At 45.0% G+C, this 18,977-nt stretch overlaps 1 protein-coding gene across 6 annotated transcripts in view; it reads right to left on the bottom strand.

Annotated features, from left to right (window-relative positions):
* WWOX (WW domain containing oxidoreductase) overlaps window positions 1–18,977 on the bottom strand; it is a 982,828-nt gene that overhangs the window by 714,884 nt on the left and 248,967 nt on the right. For all 6 annotated transcript variants that reach the window (XM_089902460.1, XM_089902458.1, XM_022583121.3 and 3 more), the window contains exon 6: window positions 14,746–14,834. In XM_089902460.1, the coding sequence (XP_089758586.1) occupies window positions 14,746–14,834 (89 nt within the window). The remainder of the gene's footprint in view (window positions 1–14,745; window positions 14,835–18,977) is intronic.

The raw sequence follows: 18,977 nt of genomic DNA, 5'->3' as shown, positions 1-18,977 counted from the left end.
CATTTGTTGACAGTGCTTCTAGTAAAATAATACCTGGACATTCTCTCTAAGCAAAATGCATCCCTCCAAGCTTTTTACTCAGTTGATAAGTGGGGAAAATAAAGGCAATATAGAAATAACTAGGCTTTCTAGAAATGCACTAGCATTGCTCCAAATTAAAATAATATTTTGTGGACACGAAGCAATATTGAGCATTACAAGCCATCATTTACAAACTGCTGCGATACCAGGGATGCATACGTTCTGCTGAAAAAAATCATGGGAACACTCATCTCGTATATATTTATAGAAGAGCATTAAGGACTAGATGATGATTTCATTACCATTATGCAAAGAGAGCTTATTTTAAAAACACCTTCTGCACCTACCATGAAGGGAGGGAGCTTTAACGCGGCGCGGCAGAGGTGGACTTTCAGGGACAATGGGGAAAAAAATTACCTGGGGAATGTGCTTATGCACATGGTCAAGTCACTCAAACAATGAAACACCTCATGCATTTTGTACGTTTCCTTGCCAATGAGGGCTCCTTCCTCTGTTTTGCCTAGAGATATATGGAGCTGTAACAGAGTTCAGAAAGCCCCTGACAGCTGTGTGCTGCCATTCAGACCTGAAAGATTCCATGTTATGATAAAAATTAATGTACTCTGACATCCTCTGGGACTCCCTGGGCCCTGGGAATAGCTAATGAAGAAATACAACCTTGCCGGAGAGCAGCACGCGGCTCTGGAGTTGAGGATGAATTCATATGCGGTGGCCGTGTGGCCCCGTCTGTCATTATCTGTAAAGCAAGTGGACCCTGGCGCCAAAGGGAGTCGGCACTGATTGGTTAGAATTATTTTCTGGGTCACGGGAGGTCAAATAAACAAAGAGCTTTACGAAATAATTGAGCCCAAGTTGGATTCAGCCTGTCACTTTGTGCTAATGTCCTCTTCTTAAACCAAACAAGGATCAACATCTTGGGTCTCCTGTTGGCTATGATAGGTGTGGACTGGAAAACTTCTCCCCAGGAGACCTGCTTCCTTAGTGATTACAAGACCACTGGGCATGTCCCAATGGACACTCATTCAAGAGGGGCTCAGAAAGGGTCTTGGTGTTGAGCCTGGGAGGAATGCTGATTCCCAAAGAGATGTTTCACTGTCCCCACCAGCCTACCTTCCAACACCTTTAGCCTCCAAGTATCACAATGTCTTCCCAGAGGGCAGAATGAGAATAATGTTCATGGCAGCATTATTTACAGTAGCCAAAAAGTGGAAAAAACACACATGTCCATCAACTGATGAATGAATAAACAAAATGTGGTCTCTATCCATATGACGGAATACTCTTCAGCCATAAAAGGCAATGAAGAAGCGCCATGCTACAATGTGCATGAACCTTGAAAACATACTAAGTGAAAGAAGCCGCTCACAAAAGACCACACATGGTGTGATTCCATCCATATGAAATGTCCAGAATGGGCAAATTGGGAGAGAGAGAAAGATGAGTGCTTGCCTAGGGCTGGAGGGGGTGGAAGGATGGGGAATGACCGCTAACCAGTACGGGGATGGGGTTTCTTTCTAGATGTGAACACAACTAAAAACCATCAGACTGTATACTTCAAGGTGGTGAATTTTCAAGTACGTACATTAAATCTCAACTAAAAATAGAACTAACTTCCTGGGCTCTGAGAAGCCTGCTGTACATTCTCACAATGACTTAAGTGGTCACCATCTCACCCACACACCCCTGCCCCCCTCCCCTGCCGGGCAGCTGTGGCTGACAGCTCTCCAGTCCCTGTTCACTTTTCCCCATGCTTCCACCACGAATGGAAACTGGGACTCAAGCAAGATAGAGTCAGTTCAGAGAAAGTAAGGTTGCATTTCCTTTTTTAGACAATTGATAGGTTACACAAAGGTACATGATTTTAGTCTGTGACATTATTTCAGCCTATTATTAGAATTTTACCGTGTCAAGTTGAATTCATTTCTCAACATCCAAATTTTAGCCACTGTTTCAAAGATTAGGTTGAAATTTTTAAAAATCTGTTTCTTTCCTTGACATATTATTCACTATATTTTCTCTGACCTTATCGTATTATTTTTCTAATTTACAATCTCCACTGACTGTGGAAAACCTTGGGGAAAAATGTATTAGAAACATTTTTTTCAAAAATATTTGAAATATATCTTTATACACATACATATTTAATGTCTTTTCTATAGCATGCCTATCATTCTATTAAAAGTAAAAAATCAGAAGGTGATATTCTAAGATACAAACAGTGGTGATAACAGAGGGGTAGTCATAGTGTATTCATGGATGAATATTTATGTTGTCTTAGATGTGCTTTAAAATAATCTAGCGGGCTTCCCTGGTGGCGCAGTGGTTAAGAATCCGCCTGCCAATGCAGGGGACACGGGTTCAAGCCCTGGTCCGGGAAGATCCCACATACCGCAGAGCAACTAAGCCAGTGCGCGACAACTACTGAGCCTGTGCTCTAGAGCCCACGAGCCACAACTACCGAGCCCATACGCCGCAACTACTGAAGCCCGCGTGCCTAGAGCCCATGCTCCGCAACAAGAGAAGCCACTGCAATGAGAAGCACGCACACCGCAAGGAAGAGTAGCCCCCACTCACCACAACTAGAGAACGCCCGCACACAGCAATGAAGACCCAATGCAGCCAAAAATAAAATAAATTTATAAAAATAAAATAATCGAGCAAGAGAGGGGCTGAAGACTGAACGAAACTGACCATATGTAGATACTTACAGAAGATGGGTGAAAGGTATGGGAAGGTCCATTATAACTCTTTTCTTTCTTATGTGTATTTGAAAAATGACCCCAGAAAAAATTCCAAGAAATAAAGACAAATTAAGGGAGGGCCAGGAAAATGGACAGTTTTCATGTTCACAATTACTCTTGTCCATATTCTTTCAAACGTCCTACAATGGGCATGTACTATCTTTGTGGTCACGGAACTTGTATAAAATAACATTTATTCATAATGCCAAAATAAATATCCAAATAACAGCAATTAACATCTGTTTGAAAAATCATAAAGGCAGTTAAACCTTTTAAAACAAAATAGAATTAAGGCCAAAGTGATTGCATCAAAAACCACCCCCAAGAAGACACGCGCAATGAGAAACGCAGGACGGGAAGCCACAGCGGGAACTGAACGGCAAAGCCCCCCTCTTCCGATGGGGCGGAAGGGGACGAGCTGCAAATAAATAAGAAGTGGACCTGATGCAAAACTCCACTCAGCTTGGAAAACCCGCCCACAGGATGAGAGAAAAAGACGAACTGCCTGGTCCAAGACACCTGAAGGTCAAACAGGCCTGAGGAGCCTGGGACTGAAATCTACTTTGGTACCTGGGTCTTTAAAGGTCACAGCAAGCTCTTCTCTACGATGAACATGTGAAGCCTTCCCCCTGACAGAGAGGCAAGTCCTGCTTCAGAGCACAGCTGAGTCAGAGGAAGTTCTGGAAAAATCAGCAGAGCTGCATGATGGAACTGTGCTTCTACTACTGGAAAGACCCGAGGAGGAGCCTAGGGCATCACCATCCAAGACAAAGAGCGACCAGGACACAATGGTGAGTGAGAGAGCTGGACAACAGCTGGTCCTCCCTGACTCCTGGTCCAGTGCCCAGTCCCCCTGACCCACTGCTCAGCTCCACGGAGCAACTCCACGCCTCTGCACCAGTGAAGGACACCTAAGGTGTCTCCTTCTGTCCCCACCGAGAAGTGGTTTCTCCTCTCCATGACTGCAATGGGCTCAGATGACATGACAAAGCAACTGAAAAAAGACCTTCCCTAATAGAGAGAAACCTTGTCTTCAGTACTAAACATTTGACTGTAATTAAACGCCACTTTTACAAATACTTCAGATCTAAACGGCACTGCCTAGTGTTTGATGAAGAGATGAGAATTACACATAACTTTCCTGGAGAGTAATTTGCTTTCACAGATCAGAAGTAGAAAGAGATAGTCATATGCTTCCACGCCACAACTGCTCTTCTAAGAATTGATCCTAAGGAAATTAGAGAACCAAAAAGAGATATGTGCAGGCCATTTTCATAGTGCTTATAATAGCAACAATAAAATTAGAAGGGACCTAGCATCCGAGAATTCAACGTTGGTTAAATGCTTTTACCTATACGCAACGGATTACTGGATTCCAGCTGATTCCACGCACAGCCAAGCTGGGAACCATGGTGACAGTCTCTTGGGAGTTTGCTGATCTTACATGAGAAATCGAGGCACTGCTCTCCTTTTAGCGGGAGACATTCCACCAAGATCCATTTCCCAAACTTCTACCACTGGTCGACTTACCCATTACTTGTACTTCTGAGACAACCTTTTGCTTCGTTCTATTTCTGGTTATCAACTATTGCCTAATGTCGGCTCAAATACCTGTTTGACTATGGCTCAGTGACTGAACTGTAACAGCATATGAAGCTTAGAAGGCAGGCTGAAGAACTTTGCCACTAATCAAGAGGATCCATTTATATTTTGGGGGATGACAAGATATTGGGTTTTTTCTCACAAAATGAAGAAAAAGAATGACTCACAATATTAAACACACAGTGCAGTGACAAGTGGATTTTCAGCAGGCTGCCACAGTGGAGCGCTGGTGATTTATTTCAAACGGGTATTCAAGTTCTTCGGCTGACAAGAATTAGCTTCTCAACAATTTACTGGGGGGAAGAAAACAGACGGTTCCCAAGTTATGAAAATGCGATTTCAGTGTGGTTTAAGCACCACTTCCCAACAGGTCAATTACAGGTGAGAGGAGAATTCCGACATGACAATGAGGGTGGTTATTGGTACCAGGAGGAAAACCGAGCCGGATTCATCGGCCAAGCTGGGAAGTAGAATTCTGAACCACAGACGCTGAAATGCTTTTTTTCCGAGACTTACACAACTCAAGAGTTCTCTGAGAGTCACCAAATGTTAACCCTAACATCACGGGTTTGCTGGGTCCATGGCTGTGTGGGTCAAAGAACAGCTTGGTCATGTGACCCAGGCCCACACCAGGTTAGAAGGGCAGTTGTATGCTATGTGCCTGAAATAACTATTATACAGGATGACTTTAAAATTTGTTTCCCAAGATTTACAAACGTATAATCTCCATACCACCCAAGGAGGTACCAATTCAACAACTTTGAATGGCTGAGAATTGGCACCTTAAAAGCAAAGTTCAGTTCACCAAATGGAACAATGTGTTTCCATTTTTGGCTTCCCTCCCTCCCTCTTTCCCTGCCCCCACCCACCCATCCACCTATCCATCCCCTTCCTTGAGTTTACTATATGGCAGTAAAGGTAACAATTGCCACGGATGATGGTAACAAAAATGATGATACAACCTGAAATGTATTAAAGGTTTACTAGGTATCAGGTACTACGTTTTATACACATTTTGCTATTTAATCCTTTCAACCACCCTGCAAGGGTATTACCATCACCTCCCACTTTCACTGATGAAGAAACTGAGGATCAGAGAGATTAAGGAATTTGCCAAGGTCACCATCTTGGTAAGGTGTGGAACAGGAATTCAGAGCTAAGACAAAGATGAATTAGCCAAGGTTTCTGCTTCTCTGGGGCTCAGTCTAACAAAGGAAAATCAATATAGAGGAAAGCGTCCCCAAAGTATTCCAAGCACGATGATTGGGTGTGTGGTTGATGCTCTGAGAAGTGACTCATCAATTCAACCATGGTGTGAAGGTAAGAGGATGGGAAAAGGGAGGCTCCATAGAGGATGTGACAAAGTCATCCAGGGAGCAGGTGAGGGGCAGGTAGGCGGGCAGTGGCACAAGTCAGGGGCACAGGCCCCGAGTCAGGAGGCAGAACCTGTAAGCATCTCTGTGAGCAGAGTACAGAGGCATGGGATTGGGAGGACATGGCCACAAATGAAGGAGGAGGATGGACCAGACTCCAGAGGCCTCGGTGGGCCACACCAGCAAGCGCAGTGCTTGTAGCTCAGGTGGCCAGACACCAAGCAAGGCTCTTCCCCGCAGGAAAGGATGAGGGCTGGGCTTGCATTTGAGAGTCACCACCCTGGGAGTTCAGATGTGTGAACGGCCAGGTGACCCTTTGGTCTTCTTCTGTCTACCTCACGAGCATCATTATGAAGCCAAGTAGGAGCCAAGGGGAAATGAACGCTGACACTTGGAGTAAATGTACAGAGGTGATTGCACATGCGAGTAAATAGGGGCCACCTCTGCTTATACAGACTCCATGGACAGACACCTGGTAGGAAACAGTTCTGGGCACCTTAGCTGAGGGGATGAGCCTCTCTCCGACTGGGTTTGTTTACCTCTTTTAGACATATTTCAGCAAAACCATTTCCTCTCGGTGACAGGATATGGCTGGAAGAAGCATCCCCCTCAACTCTGAAGTGATCTTAACAATTGTCCCAGCAGGCAGGGGTTGTCCTCCACCTACTGCTGGGACAAATCTCCTTCAGAGGCAGTGAGTCTGACATGATGCATTTTCCAAATGAGACAGATCTTTCTGACTTCCCAAACCACCACCTAAGCAGAGCTCGGCAGCACAGCAGATTTTGGGCTAAGCTCTAGCCTCACCACCTACTAGCTGGCATGACCTGGCTCAAGGCCCTTCATCTCTGTAAGCCTTGAGTTCTTGATCTAGGAAATGTGGTGGATCATCGTATCAGGCTGCACCATGTGACACTGCCTTTCTTCTACAGTTTTTGACCCACCCCCATGAAGTCCTTGTGGGGATCAAATGGGGTGGCAGATGAGAGCTTAGCTGTGCATGACGAATAATAAACAGGTGATAAATATTAGCAATTACTATCATCATTTTAGGGTTCCAAGTCCCAAGCAGGGCTTCAGTGTCTTCATCACTTAAACAATACCTGCTTGTCTTAGTTGACCTGCTTTCCCGTATGGTGGTATTTCCACGCCTCAGCACAGCACACAGTTCTACTCAAACTCTTATCTCTTCCCTCAGCCTCTAAGGAACACAGAGCGCTTTCTGCAGAGAAATGAAACAAACCATGCACACACATTGGCTATATATACTTATTTATCTGGACCAAACCTAACATAATCCAAAATGGAACGTGTTTCTCATAGTGAGACAAGATGCTCTTCAAATGACTTCCGGCGTCGGCCAAAAAGATCATTCCAGTTTTTCTGTAACATCTTACCAAAAGCCCCGAACGAACTTTTTGGCCAATCCAATATGTTGCAAGGGACAAGGGGTTCTACTCCAAGGGTTAGCAAACCACAACCCCCCAGACTGAATCCCCAATCCAACTCACTTCCTGTCCTCCTAAATAAAGTTTTATTGGAACGCAGCCTCGCCCAGTCACTTACACATTATCGGTGGCTACTTTTGCATTACTGTGATTACTGTGGTCTCGCTCTACACTCGAGAGGCACGCGACACTAGCTGAGTGGCTGCTAATGAGACCATCTGGCTCATAAAGGTCAAAATATTCATATAGATATTTATATAAATATTTATTTATCTGATTCTTTTTATAGAAAAACTTCCTCAACTCATGCTCTAGTCCACTGCTTTAAGTGATCACTGTTGAACGCCACCAACAAAGTTCGGATTCTTTGCTGGAGTTGAAGACAAAACACTGGCTATATATGCACTGGTGGGCTGGTGGGGGTGGGAGAAGGCAACCACAGAGTAATCGTATCTACTTTCCAAAGCCGGGTGATTCTTCTTACTGGAAGGGAAGTTTTTGTGTGTGTGTCTTCAATTAACATACATCACTTTGACTTCCGGAAACATGATAGTGATGGCTGAACCTAGAATTCTGCTGGGAAATCAAAACTGTTTATTTTGCAAACATCACTGTGGTTAATTCAAATACATTTTCACGTATTCCTTGGCAGTGATGACTTTTAAGGATGGCGCAAAGGCTCACTGAAAACTTTTTTTTCCCCTAACAAATTTAATTGCAAAGTGGCCCTTAATTTATTTAACAATTATTCTTCTCCAGTAAGGATATGTTTTTGAAGATAGTCATCACTGTGTAAAGTTATCAAAAAATCCTTAAGCTTCACAAGTATTTTAAGAGAGAGAGAAGGCACAGGAGAAGGAAGATGGCAAATCGTTTAATTCTCATGTCTAACCCAGTTCCTGGCACTGTTGTAAGCGCTGAATAAATAAAGACGTGAAGGGAAAAAAATTTTTAAATAAACCAAAAAAGGGGGGGAGAAGAGGCATACGGAGTGCTCTGGTATCCCAGGATACAGAGGTTAACGATTTTTACTGTGTCCCACTATACCTCACTTATTCAAAGCAGGCTGCCCATAAGGCCACTCGAATCATCTGGAAAGAAACCAAGGGAAACAACCGCAGCAATGGCAAAGGAAGCAGAGTCAAGCCACTTGCTCGGAAAGAGAACTGTGACGTATCCCTCAAGTCCAAGGCTTGGTGAAGAGTAACAAAGAACAGGGGAAAAAACACTCAGTGGAGCACTGAGTACTCCGTGATCCTCAGTGGAACATTACTATAGTAACAATATTTCTGCTCAGTGTTTCTCATGCTTATAGCTTGTGGGCAACGTGAAGCTCATGTCCTCTGTACCCTTGGTTGCAAGGAATCTCCAAGCTCATTCCTAGGCCCAATTTTTTAACAACTGTAAAGACGTCATGCGAGCCACACCTCCTCTGGGATCACATCTGACTAGTCCACTTTGATCCCCTTCCCCTGTTTAGATAGATCTCTTATTTGTATTGTATCATACTGCATGCATTTTTAAAAACCTCTCAAATCATTTTAGGATCAAGATAAGAACAAATGCACACACAGTCACAGGCACAGTGCACTGAGATGTGTCTGGTTATTTCACGCATCACAGCTTTTCTCCTCAACAACCCTGAAAAGTCTATGCGAGAGCCTGCTTTATATAGACTTGGAAAGGGAGGCCCGGGGACACGGAGTGCCCAAGGCCACACAGCTAGTAAACAGTAGAGCCTGGATTTAAACCTAAGTTCAGCTGATCCCCAAACACTCTGTTCTTCTCACTACACCAGAGCTTGGCACACTATGGCCGCTGGACATAACCAGCCCATTTCCTGCCTTTGTAAATAAAGTTTTATTGGAACACAGCCATGTTCATCCATTTAAATACTGTCCACGGCTGCTTTCATGCTACAAAGGCAGAGGTGAGTAGTTGCACCAGAGATCTTCCGGCCTGAAAAGTCTAAAATGTTTACTCTCTGGACCTTTACAAAAAAGTCTGCTGACCCCTGCACTTTACTCTTTTGGGTTAGTATTTTTGTTTAATAAGGGATGACAGTACATAATCTGTTTTAGAAATATTTTTTAAAGAATTATATGAAAACATTTGATGCCTGAAGAGTTAAGTTTCAGAAGGCAAAACATTTACTTCAGATGGAAGTGTTCTTCCCTGATGTTTCTAGATACAGTAAATGCTTCACAATATGAATTTTTCCAGTACCTCAAGGTGGAAAATCTATGGGAGGGGGAAGAATTTACTTGTAGATTTTTAAAATTTTTTCTTAAAAAGTCGTAATTAAGATCTAGATTTAGAGAGTTTATGACAGCTCAAATCTGCCTCTCTGGTATTCTTTTCTTTTAGTTTTCATACTTTGTAGAAAAGTAAAGCAACATGATACTCTGTTAGGCAAACCAGAAATGGATTTCTCATGTTGAGCAAAGAGTAACACAGATATGTAGGCTAAAACATTACTCTTAAAACTGAGCTGAGGAGAAGAAGAAAGATGAAGCTGCAATTTACGCATTGGTCTTCAGGGTAATTTATCCCTCAAAATTTAGAATTTATTTATAATTTATAGCCCACCCACTTCCAAAGAAGGATTTGAGACAGCAAAATTTGGAATAAGAATCCAAGAACATTAAATCTGGGATTAGTAGATTCTCAAAGTCCTGAACTTTCAAGTTCTGAAAGTAATTTAGTAAAAAGTGAAAATGAATAGTTTTGTTAAAGATTTTCCCCTCAAATGTGTAAACAGTAAAGAGGGAATAGAAAAAGTATTCTTTCATTTTTTTTTTTTTAAACATCACTATCCTATAGTATTTTTAAGTGAAAGAAAGCCTAATTTCTTTAAATTATGCTGGAGACAGAAAGTTGGAAGGAGAAAGCAGAAATCCACGACCAAAAATGAAGTTCTAGAAATCTTTAGAACTCCATGTTATTTTAATATGATCGTACTATCAATTTCAATTAATTTCCATGATGATTCAAAGCCCTTGGTCAATATTATAAGAGCTGATTGGTAACCGAGATCCAAGCAATACATTTTCTATGTTATGTGCCATCACCAACTTTTCAACTTCCAGGATTGGAATCCAGATGCCCATTATTTCAGGAATACATAGGACGCAAACTATCAAACAGTATCTGATAAAGGAAAACATATTTACAGAGCTCCAGAAGCTCCTGAACTGCTGTTCCAGGCCCTGTTCAAAATGAGTGCTTTTCGGTAAACTAAGCAGTTAGAACTAGGGATAAAACTGTGCAAAAGTATCACAGACAACATACTGCTGCTTCAGAGCCCATTACAGAAAATCCCAGTACTTGGTCTGCATGATTAGTGAGGGTCCCAGCTCTTCATACTCTGATGGTATGATACCTCAGCCTGCGAGGCAGCGTGCAGTCTGGCTGCTCTCCAGGACTGCAGTTTCAGCAAAAATGCCCTTCAAAACTCAGTTTGGTTGGGACTTACCACAGGCTTTGGTTTGGAACTTTCCAGTAATACCCAAAATAATTCGACCTGAGACACACTGGCCGACCACCACCACTGATGCTGGGGAGGACTGTCTGAAAGCAGACTGGGGCTTTCTGGGCTGACCACCCAGAAGAGTGAGTGGAGCAGAACAGGAGAAATGGATGAAAGAGGGGGTGGGCAAAGAGAGAGCAGGCACAGGAATGGGTTGGTCAGGGCGGGCAGAGCCTTAAGGAAAACGCTTTAGCAAGCAGGCACGCACATCCTCCTGATGGAAGACTACACGACCACCAACCAAGTATTCTTGCCAAAAAATTAAACAGGAATTTGACCAAGCCTCTAGAGTTAGCTACCTTTTCACGGGAAACGTGGAAGACAAAAGAACAAGTTAAAGGACACCACAGGGATGCAGTCACTGAAGTACAGACCACAGAAAACTCTAGAGGACACAGTGGTCCTTGAAACAAATATGTTGCATTAAAATTTTTTTGTAAGAAATTTAGAAAGGGAGGGAAAACCTATAGGTTAAAATGCATTGATCTTATGTGATTCCGGATTTAAACAAACTGAAAGAGAGAGAGAGAGAAGAGAAATACTTATTGTCTTAAATGGTGTTAAGCCACTAACTTTGAGTAACTTGGTTCTCAGCAATTCATACCAATCCAGAAATCCACACTGAAGAAAATGCCTGAAGGGTGAGGTGTAACGAAAAGAGGGGTCGTTGTGGATTCAGACAGACTTGGGCTCAAATTTGGGATCCACCACTTGCTAAAGTTGGGACTGTGAGTTGGCCTCTCTGTGAAAAGCTGGAGCCTTTCCATGTGAAACAGAGATAAAAATGACTAAAAATGCCTGGGGTTATTGTAAGGAGTTACAGAGAGAACACGTGAATAGGTGCTCAGCACGTCGCCTTGCACGGAATACACAAAAAGTCGAAAAGGAGCTATGATCTGTATAATCGCTGTTAGCAGTGCTCATTCGGAAACGACTCAGTCCCCACCCCATGCCACACCAGCCACCCCGGCCCCTCCAAAGTAAAGGAGGAAGAAGAGATCCCAGAAGAGGCTGAATCTACATCCCCTCCGGTAGAAGGCGGATAGAGGGCGGCCCGGCCCTTCAGTGAGCTAGATCTTCCAACAAGGTTTGCATTTACATCTGTTTCTACCTCTTTAGGTCTCAGGCTGTACACGCTGCTGCCCATCCAGGTACGGGGAGACACACCTGGGCTGGGGCATGAACCAAGGGGATACACAAGGTAAAAAGAGCCTGATCATACTTCTGGTGTGCTCGCAGGCAGGCTTCAGAACAGAATTCCATGTGGTAGCATCCACATGGAATTTCAGTGTAAGAGTTTTTCCTCACCTCAGTCCAACGGCATCTAAAGGGATGGGTTCGGAACTGGCAGCCTTTCTTTCATTCGTCATTATGCTTTACACACAAGGAAATTTTGATGCCCAAAGACGGGAGGGGATGATGACAGAGAGTGACACGTGTTTTTACGGCAGCTCAGTCAGCAGCACTTAAACTCACTTCTGACACTTCTCAGGATCTACAGACCTGTAAGGACTGAACTGTCATCTGCCTATCCAGGAGAGATTTCACTTTGGCAGTGTTTCAAAAGGAAAGTCGCTCGCGTCTTTTATGCGTATTTTCACTACCACGCTATTTCTCTAAGCCCATGAAAAATGCTGGACTCTCGAGAGACGGATAAAAAGAGGTTTGTGGTACAGGGTTGGCTAAGAGGAAAATCGCCTTTGTTTCTGAACCTAGGAGTACAAAACTTCAGGGTCGTTTGCTAAAATCTAGAATTAGGGCAAAATGGCTGCTAGCATTCCTCCCAGAGTTTGGGCTTGTTGATTACAGAAGGCAGTTGGATTTGATGATTTCTGAATTACTTAACGGTTAAAAACTAATGGTCCCGTTAAGACTGACTTGGAAGATAGTCCTATTATGTAACAGTTGGCTCTCCTCGGCTAAATGGTTCCCGTCCAACGTGGTCTGAAACCAGGACTGGAGGAAGCATGAAGAGGCAGTGCAGCTCAGCTCCCACTAGAGCAGCACGGTGTCAAGGAGAAAGCGGAGAGTCACAACGGAGGAAAATCCTACATCTGCCACCAACCTGCCAAGTGACCCTGTGAAAGTCACTCAGTTTCTCTGATCTCGGTTTCTGGCACATTAAGAACGACAGACAGTGCAGCGTGGTGGCTGAGGAGGGGGGCCCAGGAATGCCCGACTGCACGGGATCTCAGCCCCTCTGCTTCCTGGCCACGTGCCTTCAGATAACTCACCCCCACCCCGGTCTCATTTTCCTCATCTGTGTAATAGACATAATGACAGCACCCACCCCGAGGGTTGCTTTGAGAATTAAATCAGAAAAAGCACGCAAAGGGTTCTGGGTATGGGGCTCATAATAGGCACTCAATAAATGAGCTGTTACTGCTGCTACGGTGGTGGTTATTATTATTCACTCCCAAACAACCACAGAAATACAAGGTTGAGGAGAGTCAGTCACTAGCAGGAAAACACTGCCTGCTTGCTGGCCACTGAGACAATGGTTCGCGTGAGGTAAAGTGGGCTTCTGCCGGCCACCACTCTCTTCCCAGAGCCGAGAAGAGAGCCTGGGGCCTTGGAGGCACGCGTTAAATGCGTGTTAAGTGAATGAACAAGCGGATAAATGAATCAGGAAGGGATAAAAAAGCAAATGTCTTAAGAGCTACTGCTCTATCCTGAAGAGAGGATCTCCGAGACCACTGGCACGGGCTCGCAGCTACCAAACACTGCCAAGAGCGCACGCAGTAGGGCTCGCCTAGGTCTGCGGGCTGCATGGGGACGGTACCCAACTGTTCATAGGAGCGCAGGGCCGGCATCTACGGGGATGGTGCAGCTCCCACTACAGACTCTGAGTTCACATTTCAACCTCAAGTACTCAGGCTACAGGATTGCTCCAGAAAGGGCTTTAGAGAACAGACTTCTCAACAGTCTAAAACAACAGAGTGAAAGACTAAGGGAGAAATAAGAAGAACTGGCTACTGGACAGCACTGAGGGGTCAGATCTGAATATCTGGTTTAAGATACCTCCCCTTACATCCATCGTCTGCGTGGAGAACTATAAAACCAACGACCCCGACAGAGGCGAACCCCCAGACAGTTTGTCATTTTATCAGTGTTCTCCGAATTCAGCCACTCGGTGCCCCTTTTGGAACTGTTTTATCCTTGGCACCTCCTGTACCATTATTAACTTAATCCCTGTGTTTAAATCAACTCACTGAAAAAGAAAAATTAAATGAAGTTATTTGTTAAAGAAATTTAAACCACTGTGTTAAATGAGAAACCAGTATTGCCTGCCCTAAATAATATGAGGGAACTGTAAAAATAAACACTTGGAAACAAAATATCGTAATGAAAATGAAGCTAACCACCACTGCTTTCCTCAGCTCTGGCTCTGAGGGCTGCTCCGTTAGAAAGATGTTGGCAGTGATGGCAAAAAAATCTGCCGGTCCCTAGCGAAGGCTTACTCCTTCAGGCATTTTGAAAGTCTGAGAAAGATGAGGGAATAAAAAGGAGGAAGTTTCTCATGATGTGAGTCCATGCTTTTGGAACCACATTCACGCACCACGTAAAATCACCGCAGGTTTGTGAAACAGCAGAACCTTCTTCTCGTGCTCTGACGTTCAGTCCCCTTGCAGGACTGGAGAGCTGACCTTACTTGTTTCCGAGTGCAATTAAAATACACTTTTCCTCGATTCTGGGAGGCATTGCAAAAATATCTGTAATCAGGATGCAGCTTACAATCGGGTGGCTTTTAGGAGCCGCTTTTACTGCTGCTTCGTACCGTCTTTCCCTTTTTATCTGGGAGGCTGTTATGAGATTGATGACGCATCTCAAAATGAGGGTGACTCAGAGTCAAGAAAATACGGTACACCTTCACTGGGCCAATATAAATGAGCCTCCCGTCTGGACGCCAAGACAACACAATAGCCTTCCGGCCTCCCCATTGTGTTCATCTGATAAAGACATTATAATACAAGCTATTATGATCTATAACCCTCCACTGGAACACTCACACATTCTTGGCCTTGAACGCTTGAGCAAAATGCTGCACGCTATGGAGCAGAGCGAGGTCCAGGGTCATTGCTTCTACCTTGGCTTTATGCTGGAATGAGAGAAAATAAAAAGAAATGATAAATAACAGCAAGTTTAGTTCATGGTATCAAGTTACAGTAAATGTGTTATGGAACATGTCGGAATTCCCCTGTTTAATATTAGACGCCCAGAGAGAATATAAATCATCGGAATGAGTGGAAGAACAGGGCGTTTTACTGCCAAGTTGAGGGAGGATGGGAGGCTGGGACTCTGCTGAAACTCCATGCTGGGGGGTTGTGCTGTTTGACTCAGCGCACGAAACAGGGTCCTAAGGGTCCTCGGGCTCACACAGCTCCTCTCCATCTGCCTCCTAAAAAAACTGTAATGATAGGGCAACACCAGGACAAAGCCTGGCTCCTGCAAGAACTCCGGAGACCACGTGTTAATCTCAAAAGCTGCCCTCCGGTTCTGAAATGATTCCACCAAGCCTGCATGAAAAATGAGAGACAATTCATGTACAGAAAGTACAAACGCAGGCAAAACTCGTTTATATCAACGGAGCCTGACTGCTCAACACCTCCCTGGTTTAGTAACCCTGTGAACCCTATAGATGGGCAGGGCACATATGGATGGTAATAATGATGCTATTAATGAGGCCATTAATGTCTACGCTGAGCCGATGGTGGGTGGGCATTTACAGGCATCATCTCATTTCATCCTCAGGACAACTGAAGGATACGTTTGTAGTTTGCCTGTTTTACAGTGTGGCATCTTATAAGAGATTGCAGAGCTAAGAAGCGTGGACGGCAGGACTTCAAGTCAGTCTGACACTGGCTGGAGCCCAAGTTCCCTCCTGGAGAGACACCAAAAGGACTGCAGTGGTCAGGATTTGAAGCCACCCTGTTCCACTGCAGGGCCTCCTAGCACACTTCTGGAAAGATCAGAGTTGCCTTGTATTTACAGAGCCCTCCCAATTTTTGAGTCTCGCTGGACTTTGGAGTGTGAGCTGAAATGCTATCACTTCTTAGACGTCCCTCCGCTGAAGGACAGACTGCCAGGCCACCTGCCTGTTCAGGTAAGCAGATCCCCATAAAACGAACGCTGAGCTTGGGAATTCTTGTCTAGACTGCGAGGTTAAAGTAAGACTATGGAGACCAACACAATACTAGAATATTATGAAGGGGGATGCAAACGGCACTGCTGGGGACATCCTCCACCCGAATGGATGCAAACTGTGCTGAGAAGCTTCATGTGTCTACGGCAGTTCACCTCTGCCGCCTAGGTCCTGGGCTCCGACCCAAGTCCCGGGCCTTGAACAATACATATCAGGCCGAGGCAGCAGGAAAGCACACTGACTTTGGGGCCTGTAACCTTTCTGAGCCTCAGTTCCCTCATCTGTAAATGTGAATATTATCTACTCTCAGCGTTGTGAGATTAAGTATAAAGCATCTAACATCCTGCCTTGAAGAGACAAAGCATTTCATCAGTTTAACCAGGAGGAGATAAGATGCCCATGGTGACAAATTCTTCCCCTGAGGCCACTGTGTAGTAAACCGTGGTTTGGGTGGGCAACAGTGCAGCAAGGTGGATGAAACGATGTTGATGACAAGCACCGGTGCCCCCCGAAGACCACATCGGACCAGATCACTGTTGGCTTCTAGAGGATCCAGGTCCTGCCCACTAACAGAGCCCAGTTTTAGGGAAAGGGCGTAGGGAGGGATTCAATGACCTCCCCAAACCCCAAGAGCTTATCAGTGGCAAAGGCAAGTTGGCCAAAGAAGATTTAAATTCCTCAGGTAACAGCAGCAGATGCTCAAACCTGCAGATTTTGGAAGAAGGAGAAGTGTTTAACCTGATGCAGGAAAAGGTGAAGTGCCAACACATGGGTTTTTTTGTTTTCTGTTTTTTTTTTGCGGTACGCGGGCCTCCCACTGCCATGGCCTCTCCCGTTGCGGAGCACAGGCTCCGGACGCGCAGGCCCAGCGGCCATGGCTCACGGGCCTAGCCGCTCCGCGGCATGTGGGATCCTCCAGGACCGGGGCACGAACCCGTGTCCCCTGCATCGGCAGGCGGACTCTCAACCACTGCGCCACCAGGGAAGCCCCAACACATGGGTTTTGTTAGGGAAGTATTGCACCTGGAGGGTCCAGGTAAGGCAAGGCCACGCCCCTCATCCTACAGGGAGGGAAACTGCCCCCAGGAGAAGAGGATGCACTTGAGTGATACTGTACCCCATGCAGAGCGCTTGGGTCTCCAGATGGGGAGCAAACCCCCCCCCCGCTTTCTGTCTGCATGACGGATATTTATCTGTGGCTAAAACCTCTTCTGAGTGGGAAGTCTGCTAATGGCTAACTTGTCTTCCCCATAGATTCTTATGCCTCCTAAATGCTCAACTACCCAATCTGATGTTCCGAGTGAGCGAGTAAAGTGGCCTTTCACCCTCATCCTGCCCGCTCCGGCCCCAGCCTCTCCCGGCACAGAGCACGGCACGCACCGCCAACACAGAATCTTACAGAACTTTGAATGGATCACAAGAGGAAAGTCAACTATTTAATCTATTAAGGAAGGGGTGGTCAAGACATTGCTCCTGTCAGCCGAGCCCCCGATGGAAACCCCAAGGGATACGCTGGCTACATATTAGAAAAATGGATGTTCATTCTTCCCCCATAAAACAGGGAGAACATTCCCAGATGGTGACCCCAAAGCAATATTTCCAATGAAAATGATGGTGCAGCCAAATGGGCCAGTACATTCTTCTAAATGTGCAACTTACACGTGGTAAACTGTCTTTTGGTCCCCCCCCCCTTCACTTCAAGATAAAGCACAGGGCTGCCACTACCAATAAGAACAAAATCAGACCATACACATCCAGGGGGAACAAGGGGTCACAAGCCATCAAGTAGTTCAACAGACTAATCCACAGGCTGTGTGTTACTAGGCTCCTGGGGACAGTGATTCACGTCCACACGCAATTACTCAGGTAATTCTCCTGCCCTCGGTATCAGGTTTCCTGTTTCTGCTACTGACCCTGAGAAATGCAGAGAAACTGTGTGTGCAATTCAGTTAAGTCCAGTGAAGGAAAAACACAGCTTTTAGAATTAAGGTGTGTGTATGTGTTGATGTGTGTGGGTTGGGGGGTTTGCTCTTCCGACTGGCAGACAAACTTAACGTGATAGAAATGTTTATCGTGGGACATGCTCTAAATGAGAAGGCAGGGGCTGACGGACTGCAGACAGAAAGCATTTCTGTGGGATAAGCTGACGATTGCTAGGTGAAAGCAAGAGGCCCCATCTGCCAAGGTGAGCTTTGCCGCTGAGTCTGACTATGAACCTGGGACTGGCCACAGTTCACTATCCTGGTATAACTCACTTTTGCTGCTGTTGTTGTCGTTAACTTTAATTTGGAACGAATTATAGACTCACAGCAAGTGGCAAAAATAGTAGTGAGAGTGCCCACGTACCCGTCTCCTAGCATCCACCCAAGGGGGCATCTTATCCAAGTACAGCAAGTTATCAAAATTAGAAAATCGACACTGTCACAGTGTAATTTATTAGACTGCAGACATTACTTGGATTTCACCAGTTCTGGGACGCACTCAGTTCCTTTTACTTGGAATAACTGTGTGTATAATTCTACGACATTTTATCATGTGCACAGATTCAAGATACAGAACTATTCCGTCACCACTAAAGAACCGTTGAGTTTTTTTTTAAGATGTTAAATCTGCGTATGCCACTCAGGATGTGAAAAGTTCAGGCCTGTTTGGCCAGAGTGTGCTCTCTGGATTGGCAACAGATGCCCATATACAAAGTTCTAGCTTAAAACGTTTTTGTAGCTTGGAATGGCCAACAAGATACGCTCCTAATTCCTTAGTGTGGCTCACACAAGTGCCTCCGTATTGATCAGGATGAGCTTCAGTAAGGAACAGCCCCCAAACCTCAATGTCTTAAGACAACAGACGATTATTACTTGCTCACGCTTCATGCCCATCTTATGTCAGTGAGGTCCTGTTTATTGTCACTGGCCAGGGGCCCCATCAGGTGGAGCCTCCACCCTCTGTAACATCACCAGTCTCTACAGTGTGGGGAAGAGAATGTGACAAGGTGCACGTGGAATGTCACAGGCTTCCACCCAGTGGTGATACGTGTCACTTGTGCTCACGTTTTGTTGGCAGAGTAAGTGTTGTGGCTGTGCTTAGCTTCGAAAAGGTGCA

The sequence above is a fragment of the Delphinapterus leucas genome, chromosome 20 (genome assembly GCF_059928025.1).
Source record: "Delphinapterus leucas isolate spDelLeu-1000000601 "Yukka" chromosome 20, BTC_Dleu_Yukka2, whole genome shotgun sequence".
Taxonomy (NCBI): Eukaryota; Metazoa; Chordata; class Mammalia; order Artiodactyla; family Monodontidae; genus Delphinapterus; species Delphinapterus leucas.
Note: the sequence above shows the minus strand (reverse complement) of the source record. Positions and strands in the feature narration are given on the sequence as shown.